The sequence below is a fragment of the Anoplopoma fimbria genome, chromosome 1 (assembly GCF_027596085.1).
Source record: "Anoplopoma fimbria isolate UVic2021 breed Golden Eagle Sablefish chromosome 1, Afim_UVic_2022, whole genome shotgun sequence".
Lineage (NCBI taxonomy): Eukaryota > Metazoa > Chordata > Actinopteri > Perciformes > Anoplopomatidae > Anoplopoma > Anoplopoma fimbria.
In genome coordinates, this window is record NC_072449.1 from 28582463 (window position 1) to 28596444 (window position 13982).

At 40.6% G+C, this 13982-nt stretch overlaps 1 protein-coding gene across 1 annotated transcript in view; it reads right to left on the bottom strand.

The window, feature by feature from the left end:
- The window catches only part of LOC129096756 (dynein axonemal heavy chain 2-like), a 52587-nt gene extending 38693 nt beyond the window's left edge, over window positions 1-13894 (bottom strand). Inside the window, exons 1-20 of the mRNA XM_054605395.1 lie at window positions 13857-13894; window positions 13081-13191; window positions 12448-12686; window positions 12141-12332; window positions 10479-10684; window positions 9195-9324; window positions 8599-8781; window positions 8188-8402; window positions 7735-7881; window positions 6980-7136; window positions 6535-6644; window positions 5941-6070; window positions 4978-5166; window positions 3707-3851; window positions 3294-3486; window positions 2868-3068; window positions 2470-2626; window positions 1914-2079; window positions 879-1042; window positions 386-547 (exon numbers count right to left, since the gene is read on the bottom strand). Coding sequence (XP_054461370.1) covers window positions 386-547; window positions 879-1042; window positions 1914-2079; window positions 2470-2626; window positions 2868-3068; window positions 3294-3486; window positions 3707-3851; window positions 4978-5166; window positions 5941-6070; window positions 6535-6644; window positions 6980-7136; window positions 7735-7881; window positions 8188-8402; window positions 8599-8781; window positions 9195-9324; window positions 10479-10684; window positions 12141-12332; window positions 12448-12686; window positions 13081-13191; window positions 13857-13884 — 3225 coding nt within the window. The 5' untranslated portion in view covers window positions 13885-13894. The remainder of the gene's footprint in view (window positions 1-385; window positions 548-878; window positions 1043-1913; window positions 2080-2469; window positions 2627-2867; window positions 3069-3293; window positions 3487-3706; window positions 3852-4977; window positions 5167-5940; window positions 6071-6534; window positions 6645-6979; window positions 7137-7734; window positions 7882-8187; window positions 8403-8598; window positions 8782-9194; window positions 9325-10478; window positions 10685-12140; window positions 12333-12447; window positions 12687-13080; window positions 13192-13856) is intronic.
- Window positions 13895-13982: the final 88 nt, after the last annotated feature.

Below are 13982 nucleotides of genomic sequence, written 5' to 3' on the forward strand. Positions count from 1 at the left end.
CTGAGGGGTTTATTTCAGCTGTACCTTTTGTGATATTAGCACATCATTTTATTCCTCCTTAGAGGAGGCGATAGATTTAGCTCTCACTGACAAATTAGGCGGACTCTCTGGGTCTAAAGCTAAAAATATCAAATAATGTCCCCTAGGAGCTTGCTAACTTTATAACCATTATAAACAGCAAAGTAATTCAGTGTTTTTTCGACTTAGACCATGAATAATGTCCAGCTTCTAGATTTTACAGTGCTAATTAAATTTATTGTTTGTGCAATCTATATTTTTGAAACAAAACCTAAATGTATGTATAATAGCTAAACCGTGACTCTCACACTTTTGCATCGCGCCAAAATCTGCAGCTATTTCAAAAACTGTGTGTGACGGAACTGACCTTTAGTTCTCTCTGGAGTTTGTGGAGTTTTTTGAACAAGTCCTGTGCGGTGCTGCCCATGCTCTCCGTCTGCAGCGTAGAAAGCTGACCAACCTTCCAGATGTCCCAGTTAGCATTCCACTCCTGTGTTATCTCCCAGACCTGCTTCAGGTGATCTATGTCCTGTACAAAACATACATACACAAACAAACATGTGAACAAACAAAAGTTAAATCAATAAATGTGTCTTGAATAACTGTGGTTAGATGTTAAGATTTGCAATAAAGTTAAGATTTGCAATAAAAACTATTCCTTTTGAAATGTATTGCACCATTCAGGGTTTGAATTCCCTAATATTATATACTATCAAGTACTTGTAATGTTTACAAACTGCTTGCTTCATTCACGCATGTTGACCCACATGTCATAAACCCACAGTTTATGACAACCACAATTCCCACAGTAACCCTCTCTGCTCTATGTTGGCGCTTATGGCTTATGAGCTGTGTCAGACCTTGTCCAGTGTCCGGATGCTTTTGGAAGGGGGCTGCTCTGTTTCGGAGAAGCCCAGCCCAAGAGAGATGGTGCTCTCTTCCTCTTGTAGGGCCTCCAGTTGACTGCGATACCCTGCTATCTGGTTTAAGGCCAACTCAGTGCTCAGTGCGCTGTCAAATGGACCTGGATATGCACATGCAAACATGTAGGGATATACAAAACACATGAAAAAAGCATACAAATACAAACATAACACAAACATACCTCAGTTATAAGTCCACATACTAGGACTGTCAATACTGTTCAAAAATGACGATCGAACATTTGTTCTAATAAACGTCTCCTCAATTCCCTACAAAAAACCTAAATAGGGTGGCAGCTGGCAGGAGGGAGATTGCCAGGGAGCTGAAAGTTTCCTTCTTGCTCTGGATTATTGTTTGTAATTTCCAGTTTCCGTTTAAAAGTATAAAGGTTTTTTTTCACAATAGAATGTATTTATAAAAGTACCTTTTATTTTCAAATATTCAATTCACTGTATTAGCAAAATAAAAAAAATATTTTGTTTTTAATTTCATTAACAACTATTAAAGACTGAATTTTCAATAAATCTAGAGTAAATTGCTATCTTTATGTACAATGACATAACATGATAGGAGTTTTATCCATATCATCCATATCTCACCACACCTACGTGAAGGAGGAGAAACAGGGGAAAGATGGGAACAAAAGATGGTAGTACCCTAAAACAGAAGGGAAAAGAAAGGAGCCAAAAGGAGTGGGAAAGGCACAGAGGAGAGAAAGATGATAATGGTGGCAGGAAATGGTGTGTCTTCCAGTCAGGAACATTCCTTTCAATGCAGAAGGGGCGGCTGTGAAGCCCGCAAACATCAGGTGCAAGAACAGATTTAGCAGGCTATTCTTTCTGAAGAGGCCTCCTATAGATCAGTAATGGCTCATGGACAGAAGGAAACTGAGAGAGCGACACTTAGGTGAACATACCATGGTAACAATGTATACAAGTGTGTGAAAGAGTGCGAGAGAGTGTGTGAGTGACCTCTGCTGTTGAACTCCTGCAAAATGGTCTCGATCTTTTTCATGAACTCAGGGATGATACTGTTCCTAAACTTCTCCTTCTGCTTCTGCAGCATGATGTCACTGTCAATCAGCACCTGCTGGAACCACACCCACTCCCCATTCAGCACCTCACGCATATCCTGCACCTGTTTGTGAAGCAAAAAAAAAAATAGTGTTTGTTGTACGTGTAGATATACAGCAACCTAACCTGACTCGCCAGATGGTTTTGTAACACAACCATCTGAGAAGTCGTCATGGAAACTGTTTGGAAAAGGGCAGACACTTCCAAAAAAATACTTGAAGATGATTGCATAAACCATTTCTCAATCCAACACTTGATGGGCCAGTAGGGAGAAGAGCGAAAACATTATAAAAGCAATAGAAGGCACTTCTCTTTTACTAACTGAGTGTCCGGGAGAGAAAACCTGAGTTACAGGGGTGTTAAACAGTACACAAATACACATACATTTCTGGTATAATTTACGCTGAACATGTTTAAACTGTATATTTGTTTATATAATGAGCAAGTTGCTTACAGCCTGTTCCACTGGGACCTCATATTTGTCCAGGATAGCAAACTGGTCATGGATGAGAGGAATCTGAGCCTCTGTCTTGGCCAAATCGCCCTGGAGAGTCTCCAAGAGCTTCATGCTCTCACCGAGCTCCACCAGTGTCTGGGGAGGTTGTCTTATCCTAAACACATACACACGTACAAACAGACACAACAAAAAGCGGTACCACCTTTAGCACACTACATATTTCATATGTTTAAGGGATCAAAATCTGCTCCCTCTCCTTTCCGTTCATTTTCATCTCCCCTCAAGGCCGAGTATCTTTGTTAGATCGCTCTCCCTCTTTGCCGGTCATCTCTAATATCTGTAATAAACATATAAATTGCATCCCCCAAATAAAGTCCTTTCACTTGATTCCCCACCTGTTGGCATTGTCTTGCAGAGAGCCATGGAGTTCTTTTAGGTGGGTGCAGGCCATGTGGCTGAGCAGCTCAGTGAACTTGGTTTGCCATTCACTGCAAAGCTGCGCCAAGGAGGACTTGATTGGTGAACAGTCCAGCGTGACAAACCAGATGTTCAACACCGTCTCTTCCTGTTGAATGCTGTAGGCTTTTTCCGTGTACCTTGGGATGAACAACACAGCAGAGGGAGATTAATTGGTCTGTATGCTTCATCATGGCAAACAACTTTTAAAGAATGTCTTATGACAAAATGAAACAAGTGTGTGTCTGTAGAATGTTGGTTGTAAAAATAATCAGCTGCCAGGAACAATAGTTTTGTCAAAAGGTTTAAAGAAACTTCCTAAACAGGTCAATTGAAGAATGATGTAAGTATTTATTGCACAGTGCCTGTGTATATCTGCATCAAAAGTAGTGACTGGTGGGTTCAGTCTCCGGTAGCGTTGTATAAAGGAGTCCTGGTTGCTCTGCCAGATGTCCCTGTATTTGTCCCAGGTCTTCAGATAGACCTGCATGTGGCCGGCATTGGCTGTCATCCCTGCAGCAACCGCAGCCTGAATCTTCCTTATCTCCTCGTCATGCTCTGATGGATCAAAGAGGACCAGGGTGACAAAGGGACAGACAGATAGACAAGGTAGTAGTATACATACATAAACAATTGCTCAGTAATCACTGTAATTATGTATACATCTGGTCTACATTTGCTCAGCACCCAGTAGAAACAGATTGGATGTGCACCTTTGTACTCTTTATCAGAAAATGTATATTCTCTAAGGAAAACTTTAAAAAAAACATGTTCTTACCTATGTTCATGTGTATGGGATTCCCCAATGACCGTTTGCTGGAGAGAATTTCAGGCAGTCGTTTCAATTCTGAGATGGTGTTGATGAGCTGAGGCATAACGTTCACAATCTGAGCAAGCTTTCCGAGTGTCGGGGAAAACTCGACCTGTTAAAACAGACAGACACACATAAACAAAAAAGGCAAACGCTCACTTTTACACAAAATATAAAATCGCCAGCCTACTACTTAAAATAAACTGCTGGCAGGCCCATTTACATACCTGTGCTGTAAGTGAGTGTGTTAAAGCAGATGTGCACCAAAGCAGTCATACCATAACCATGCAGTAAAGCCACACAAAAAGCGCACAGTAAAAAAGATGCGTCAATATGAGCGGGTGTACCTGTGTGTGAGTTTATTGTCAGGGTCACAGATTGTAATTTGTCCAACTCATTGATCGCCGATGTGTGCATATGTTCGGGTGGGTTTGTGTGCTCTAAACTGTATGATCAGGTGATGTAGCTCTTCTCCTGTGTTATCATACTGTAAACCGGCTATTCACAATCACTGGTGGGCCTCGGAGCTCCACATAGCTTGCAGCTGAGGTGGTGCCAAATGGTTAGATTAATTTTGAAAAATATATCTGTTAAATTTACAAAGCTAATCATTGTTATATGCCAAGAATTCACATAATAAAAAAACATCCAATCAAAATGCATAATTTCAATGACCAGTTACATTTGAATATCACCATGCCAATCACATGGTTGGATCCTCTTTTTTAATTTTTGGGATTCAAAAGTAACGCGGAGACAACACAGAGCCAATAAAAGCTCCAATGCGTGTGGTGAGGAAAAATGACCAAGAATACATTAAATGTGGATGCATAATGGCAGGAAGAGATGGGTCAGGGTAAGAAGAACATTTATTTTGGTCATTACAGATGCAAGCGACATAACACAATTTTATATAATTAATTTGGGAAGGTGGTCCTCGGAAACAATCAGAAGTTGGCCTTAAGTTACAGAAGGTTGAGAATCCCTCCTGTAAACAATATGGGTGTCCTATCTAAACAAGAGTCTCAGTCTGACCCAGATGCGGGAGCAGAACTTAGTCTAGCACCCCAACAAGACAAGTTTTATGTTTCCTACATCAGTGTGCACATGCCACATCATGTGATACAATTTCGCTTTCCGTGCGGGTCAGCACATGGGAACACATCCTGACATATATATGGCCATATCTTATACTTATAATCACATGACCCAATTGGATTAAAACAGATTGATGGTACCTTAGGTGTGGTCTGGGGCGTTGTCTGGCGCAGTGCTACCAGGACTTTGAACAAGGGATTGGGTGATGTCTTGCTGTCTCCATTGATGGCCCTGGATAGCTTCTCCATGGAGCGCTTGATGTTGCTCCTGAGAGCTTGCTCTACCAAGTGGTCCACTTTCTCTGTGTAGGTCAGCCAGTGCTCCTGGACCTTAAACACAATGAAAAATAAACACACATGACACGGCAGTAGAAATCTGTGCTGTACACATAAAAATACAAAAGGCTTAATAAATCTGGTTCTCAATAAGAAAGGAAAGAGATCCCTACCAATAAATACATCTGCAGATTACAATGATTAATATCCTATTTTTGCAAGTAGTAGGACCTTGAGTCAACTTGTCTTATTTGAAAATTATGTTTTTTTTTACCAGTTTAACCACCAGTGAAAGGCAGAATGAGTAGGATTTTTTGTTTGCGGGGTTTGTAAACACAGAATTTATAGGTTGCGCCTCCTCCACGGCTCAACAACACCAGAAGCTCATGCCCCCTGACCATTGCTAAGATGCTCTCCAGGGGGAGAAAGTTAACCCCAGATTCACTCTTGTTTTGCAACAACTTTGTCCATTTTCTGTTTCGTTTTGCTGTATTTGCAAAGAAACACCTCCACTGTTTCTATTGGGTCATCATTGTCTGTGATGATTGAAGAGATGATTGAGAGGGAATATTTTTGTGTGATTCTATACATTGTTTTTTGGGAAAATCCAATTTATTCTGTCTTTAAAGAACTTATGTTGGTCAATACTATTTTATCCAGCAATTTTTGTACTGCTTTAGACCTCATCTCTAGAAAAATCGTGAACCACCTAGCCTACTTACAGCATATCACATTAAGTGAGCAGAGAATAATATAAACAAATTAAGTAATAAAAATGCAGGAACATTTCTGATTAATCCAGTACTGAATTAAAAACAAAGCACATACCTCAGATCCATCATTAGAGAAGGTGTGATGGATGCGGGTCATAATGTCAACAATATCCTTGTGCACCGCGCGCAGTATTTTGAGAGTGCTCTGCTGGTGAGTCTTCTGGTCATCCTCAAAGTCCAGGTTCCTACGAATAGCAACAGGAGAAACACCCATGATGCAATCAAGAAAAAAAATATAATGTACATCATTTGGAAGCATAGTTATATTCAAAATGCTACCCATGTGCATCGTTTCAGGCAATGTCTGAAGCTTTCAGTATAATGTGGTTACACTGGCCTGTTAACATGTCTGTTGGTTTTCTAGACCATTACCTGTACATCCGAACGGAGGGGAAAGGAGATTACAAAGAATGACAGCAGAGACAAAAAAAACATGTCCATTGAGTAAAATAATTGAAGAATAAGAAGAGTAAAGAAAAGGGATGTGATGTTTAAATGGATCAATTTTGATCAATTGAACTTTACCCACTGTTTACTGCTTTAATGAATATGCATTTTAAGTACATGTAAGAACCACGTTATAAGAAGTGAATTAAAACATGATAAATAATATCTGCATGCTTTTAAATTCTTTATTTTGTCTATTTACCTGTATACAGTCTTTCCATCCAATTTAACCAGCAATGTTTCACTGATTTGGCGACAGAGGTTGGAGATGGATTGATTGGATGCTTTGTAACCATCGACTATCTGCTGGACCTGTAGTGTAATGAAAAAGGAGAGATAAGCGGCTCCTCAGTGATGACAGTACAATGTGGTTTGCTTACTGAATCAGCACTAGGTTCCAGATCTGTTGAGGACGCTTTTAGACACTTTTGTTTTGTTTTGTTTGTTCTGTGATCTAATCGCCCAATGAAGTTCCGTCAAGACTGTGTCCATGTTCAAAAGTACACTGAGAACAATTTTTTGCCAAACAAATTTTCCCAGTTATTAAGGGGATTTATCCCACAGGCTGAAACCAAAATATCCATTCACCCTCTTTTTCCAACAGTGCACATGCTCCTATCAGTGAGGGGTGAACTTTGTGTTAAAACCTTGTTAACATGCACGAGACAGTCACGGATGAAGACGTTAGCAGCTCCTTTAGAAGACCACAGGAGCTTGGTCAGCCCCGGCTGAATTTTCTTATCGATGAAACTAATCCGCTCCTGGAACAGACCCAACTCGTCTGGAGACAGCATTCCAATGATCCTGATAGACGCACGCATAAACACATATATAAAGTTCACACACACACACACACACACACACACACACACACACACACACACACACACACACACACAAACACACACACACACACACACACACATAAACAGGTGAGAAAGACATTAAGTAATATTAGTGTTTTAGCTACTTTGTGAGTACTGCTGGAGTTGGCAAATATCTAACAACTAGAACACTGTTAAAAGTTTATTTTGAGTTTTTCAATGTGTTTTCATTTTAAAAACGCTGAATAGTCCTATATTACCAGCTAAGAATCAAATATTCTAATGCTTGATGGAAAAATGTTTAACAGACTTGGATTTGTGATAAAACACACATCAGTATTTGCAGTAGGCACAGCATCTTCCCCCAAAAATATCAGATGATTACCATACAACCATACACATCAGGCCCCTGATATCAGAAACCTAGTTCAGTTTTGCAAGCAAGTTTGTTCTTCTCTTCTGTGTGTGTGTGTGTGTGTGTGTGTGTGTGTGTGTGTGTGTGTGTGTGTGTGTGTGTGTGTGTGTGTGTGTGTGTGTGTGTGTGTGTGTGTGTGTGTGTTTGTGTGTGTGAGTCAGACCTGTTGTAGTCCCTGACTAGCAGCAGCGCTCGCTCACTCAGGCCTATGATGTCCTCCCTGTCCTGGGAAATGTCGGACACACACTGTGGGATCTCGTACTTCAGTCGATCCCAGTAGTGGACCTCAGAGAACATATTCAACAGGTTGCTGGACAAGAAAACACGGTAAAATAAAAACACATAAACTAAAAAATGAGCACATGCATGTGTCATGTATGTGTGCTCGTATTTGTGTAAAACTGTTAAGTTTCTAAATGGATGTATTGTGTAAGAACATATCTGTGTTTCCAATGGATGACAAGTGTGTATTTACAACTGTGCAAAGTTACCACACAACGGATTGATGTGGGTTTGTGTGTGTCACAAGTACACCAAAAACACGATATGAGACTGTGTGAATCTATACTTTAATATGAATGCCTTGAGTCTCTTTGAGAAAGATTGTGTCACCCACTTATCAAAGTTGATGTCGAGCTTGGCGGTGCTGTCCTTGCGGCGCACCATGAGTGGCTGCTCCAGTTTCTTGAGGTATTTTCCATCCAGCTTCTGGTTCCACTCGCTGAAGTACTTCCTCTCCATGTCGTCCAGCACCTGAACCATCTGGTTGTAGGTGAAAAGCACCTGCTTGCGGTTGTATGACTCAGGTAAGAAGTGGGCCTTCTGAAGCACCTGGAGGGGAAGGAGTGAGGACAAAGGAAGTAGAAGTCAAGGAAGAAGCTTCAGAAAGTGGGTTCAGTTTACACCATGAATGCCATCTGTTTACAGTCAGTATATTTTATTTACTATACTTCTTTACTTTGCCTTGTGTATGTGATGCCGTGACTCAAAAATAGAAGAATAGATCACTGTGAAATGATGGACTCACTTCCATGGGTCTCGCTAAGCGTTGTCTGAGGGCCCTCAACCAGTGGGCCTGGCCTGCCAGCCGGGGCATATGGTCAGGTGGAGACCACATCATCTGGTTCAGCTCCTTGTTGACCATTCTGAGCTCCTTGCTAATGATGTTGTTCACTTCTTCCACCTTCTCTTCTGTGGTACGCCTAATGGCCTGGGACGGGGAATATTGGACCATAGCGAATGAGTAGGTGAATTACATGGGAGTGAGAGAAGAAAAGAAGACAGGTGAAAGACAAACGTTGAGCAACAAAATAGAGAATTGTAGTTAATGCAACTTACACTGAGACAAAAATGGGGTTTCTAAAAGAGCTCTTAATACAACATAACAAAGAAACTTTAAACCAAGCCGAAAATGGAAAGTTGTTTTGCTCTCAGAGCATCAAAGTGATAGAAGATGACCTTAGCAGGCATCCATTAATCAACCTATATAGGTGAACTGTAAAGGTTTAGTAAATAAAGGGAGTGACAGACTATTTAATTCAGTAACGCATCATTAATGAGTAATAATTTCATACTTGAATTGATGTGTTTGTGTGTTTGTGTGTGTGTTTGCAAGAGAGACACCTCTCGTGAAGAGATAGGCCTGAAAATGAACAGAAGCCGAACTCCTTCCTGCACTGTGTACACCGTCTTAAACACTGAAAAGATCAGGTTCTGCATCATTAATTCCAGATCCTTCACGACTGCACGAAACCTGCGTACACACATACACACACACACACACACACACACACACACACACACACAGAAGAACATATCCACACATGTCAACACATATGCATGATGTTCAGGTGATAAATACACCAGAAGCACACTAAAACAGGAGCGCAGACCCAGCTGCAATGCAATTTCCTCTGCCGAAAGTCTATTTTTTAGTGTAGTCATTTCCTGTCTAGAAACAAACATGTTTGCGGGGTTAGGGTTTGTGGGAAGTGGCGTACACATCTTTCAGTAAACTCTGCAAATTGGAAATGGCTTATCACAGCAGCACAACTTCTATGAACAAACACATACGAAACCGGAAGCATCCCTGAGCGCTTTGTCAAAACGGCGGCAACAGCAAGATGGCACTAGTTTAGTCTAGTTTATAGGATTATTAATATGCAGAATATGTTTCTGCTAGTAGTAGTCACTACTTATTGAACACCATGCGTCTTCAAACGTTGTAATTCAGACCTTTTTTTTTCTGTTTACTTAACGGCCATCTATGAGTGAGAAAATGGCTTAAATTAACATTACAGCCTGAGGTCCAAAATGTTTCTGATCAGGCATCTGACAAAAAAGGTCTATTCTCTTGTTTGTTTTGAATAGATGATTGAATAAAATATTGAAGAATAATCAGACTTTGGGTAAATTATTTATTGTGTTAATTGGATATTTAAAAAACAGTTTTCGAACAATCAATAAATTAGTTAAGTATTAATTGACTAAACTAAAAAATAATTATATTAATTGATGAAAAAAAAGCATTTGGTTGCCCCCAATGTCGATTAGACGGTAATCGGCATTAGAAAATAAACTAAAATTAAAATCAGTTTTAGTAATCATCCGCTTATAGTACTTAATTTTACCCGGTTTCCACCGTACAAGAAAATTTCCAAACCCTATTTTTTATTTGCTTGTTTGTGTTTGCTTTTTTTCCTCCTACTAATAATGTATCGGCCTCTCTTCCATCTTGCGTCACTCTTTGCCTGGCTGAACCTGGTTTGAGCAAACGCCTCTTTGCACCAAAATTGCAAATATGTGATGGTCATGCCCAATTGTGTTTACACTTAGAGATATTTCTCTTGTTTGCTTTTCTTATATAAATAGTCTTAGTTTGAATGTGTTAAAGAGCAAAAGACCTACTTGTTGAATTCATTGCACCATGTGGTGCTTTCAACATCAAGGATGTCCTTGTCAAGAGAGTGCAGGTTCTTTAGGCCACGCTGGAATTTGCCCTCTATCTCCAGAAGGGAGTGGGTGAACTCTGGTCCCTGGGAGCTACCAAAGCAGGGCAGGGCCCTCTGCTGACCGTCCTCCCAACGGGCAAACTGGTACTGGCAGTCACATACCTGAGAAAAAAGCAAGAGACAAAAAAATCCCAAATAACAAACAATACATCCTGTATCAAGACATACGAAAGAAAATAAAAAAGATTACTGTACGGTTTGAAGAGTAATTATATGGAAGTTAATACACAAATGATTTATCCACAATAAGGAGAAAAGAAAGTCCCCTAAGGATAAGCTTTATCATATATTTGACTCTGTTTTTTTACCACGATGAGACAAAACACATCACATTCAATTTGACATTTCCTACTGAGGTCTCGATGTGATACCTGTGGCAATGCAACCTCACTCTTATTATTCATATCAATACTTGTAACTAATTATATTGTTTTGGAGGCAACATGGCATAACTGTGAAGCATTGACTAAAAGTAAATATCCTTCATATTGGTAAAGAAGCTGAAGACTGATAAAAGAAGCAACTGTGTCGGGATGAGATCCATTTATTAAGCCACTGTAAGTGCACAATAACACCAGGTGGCATTCATTCCATTTGTAAACTTCTGCCTGACAATCCTGTGTGTAATCTCTTTAGTATTGTTCTTTAAACAGCATGAATTTACATGTACATGTGCGAATGTCTCTGCATGTGCGAGTGAGGGGAAATTCACCTCAAGCAGTTCTTTGAATCTCTGGATGGAAACATCAACCGCAACAAAGAAACTGCTTTGGTCCAGGAGCCAGCCATTTTGAGAATACCTAACGTAAAAAACAGAGGATGGAAGACAAAGAGAGAGACAAAGAAGAGGACAGAGAAAGGAGAGACGGGGTAGAGAGTCGGAAACAGAAATGAAGAGTCAAATGAGCAGTATTTCAGTATTTTGGAAGTTGGTCTACAGGGGTCACAAAATTGTTAAGTCTTCAAACATGAAAAGCAGGCTGTTACAGTAGCTTAGCCTCAATCACACTGGAAAAAACTATCAGGTTGTCTGAGATTGGTTTACCTACAGTTCCAAGTTGAAGCATGGTGAAACAGCTTTTAATTATATACAGCACATATCTGCAACAAACTTCCAAAACATCTGACCTAAACACTTTCAATTCGAGGCTTTTCTGTCTGAGAGTACTCTTTATTGGTCTATAAAAAAAACCCTACACAGGTGAGATTTCTCCTACTTGTGTTGAATCTGTGTGGCGCGTTGGTAAATTTCCTTCCACTCCAGGCAGCACTGGATACAGTCGTTGAGGTTCTGCTTGCTGGATAACACATAACCCTTAAAGATCCTGTCCAGAGAGATGCTTTGGAAGCAGATGCGGGTGATCTCATTACTCATCTGCAACACAGAAGAAAACAAACACTTATCACACATAACATAATAATAATAGGTGCAGTATTTTCAAACGGTGTATATGTGGGGGAGTTAATGAAAGTAACAGAGAGACAGAGGGGGTTAATAAACTAAACCTGTTGTGTGTTCACTTCTCCAAATTACTCTGATGCAGTAAAGTGTAAGCACCTTGCAGAAGAGACCAGTGATCCTCTGGTTGGTGTTGTAGTGGAGGGAGTTGTCCCTGATGATGCGAATGAGACTGACAATGTGTCGCAGCTTCGGAGCGACTTGGTTAGGCTTCAGCTGGGCAAACTCTTCCAATGGCTCCTTCAGCATGGACAGGAAGGTCATGTTTGATTGGGCCTGCACAGAGCATTCCTGTGCACGCACACACAAAGGAAAGATGATAATGCTTATTATTATTATCATTATGCTTCAGTCATGGAAACAAAAGATTAGAAGCCCTCCAGTCCAGAGTTGAGACTCCTAGTACCTGTATTTCCTGGGCCAGTTTGCAGAAGTCTTTTATGTAGCGAGACTTGGAGAGCAGCAGGATATTCTGGATGTGCCTGACCCCAGGCTTTTGCAGTTGCTGGCTGATGTCCAACAGCTTTGCAGAGCGACTCTTCCAGAAGGCAATCTCCTGCAGCGGGCCACACTTGTCCCTCATCTTCATTATTTCTTGGGTACTTAGTAGCTCCTTGACCTGATCCGTCCAGTGGATCACAACAGCTTAAAACAGGAGGAACAAGTGAGTGGAAGAAAAAGGGAAATGGAAACATGGTGAAATTAAGATTGGAGGACAGACGAAGGGAGCTAAGACGGGCAAAAGTTGGAATGATGTGAAAGAAATGTTGAATTTTTTTTTAGACAATGAACAAATTAGACTGATGCAGGTGAGGGGTTATGAGCCCACTGCCTCATTATATAAAATCTCAAAAGAGTCTGAGACAAAAAGCCAAGGTTGCAGTTTCTGAGTTTTTGTTTTAAATCTGAAACTAACAGACAGCCTGACATCTGAGTGTGACCTTTTACACACAGACACCCTAAGAGACAGATGGAAAGAGAAAGGCACCACACCAACCCACCCATATATACCCTTATAAAGATAAGTCCCCAAGCTTACTCTCCATTCTCTGTATCAGCGTCTTGTCCTTGCTGGCCACCTCAGGTCTGCACTGTAGGGCTTCCATTGGGATGTATAGAACTGTCTTGCCCACCTTCTTATACACAGCCTCTGTTCACAAACAAACATTTTGTAAAAGATTACAGTGCAGCACATGTGGCTTGGTGAAAATTTCAGAAAGTTTCGTTGGCCGTCCTTTGTACAACTGCACCAATTGACTCCAAATGCGACGTGTGTCTTTACTTGATTTCTACCGCACCATCCTGGCATAGAGTGTAAGCTATATATCAGGGATATAGAAATACCTTTACCTGAATGCATATGCTGTGAACCCACCATTTGCAGTCACAGATGAGCTTCACTGTTACTGAAACAAATAATCTGGCTACACCAGAGATATTTGGGGGTCTAGAAATGTGTAAAATGCCATTGATTCTTGGTGGACTGCTTAATAATTGTGTTGTAAAATGAGAACGTTTTGAATTTTTTTGTCAGGAATATCTTATTTTTGTCTCATCTTCTGTGTGAGAGACTAAGTTTGCAATTAATACATTTCTGCAGCCCACTGGCACTGAGTGACACATTTGTAGAAATAGAATGCTTTTGTAATGTGAGTGAGGGACGTCTAAAATGCTTCAAAGGCACTGAGTGCAAGTGAGTAAGGCAAAGATAACACCCTTACAGTGGTCCAGAGTTTGGCTTTTTAAGAACTACTAGCTTGTGTGGTGTCATTTGATAGTGAATTGTCTCCCTCACTTTTCCTCTGAGGTACCCACCTGTGAGGTTGAAAAGAAAGCAGTGCATCCGGTTTGTATACTCTTCCTTAATGCTCCTCTCCATGTCAGTGCTGAGGGCAACTGCAGGGGCGTGCAGACAGGTCATTTCACAAAGCAGCCTCTGGA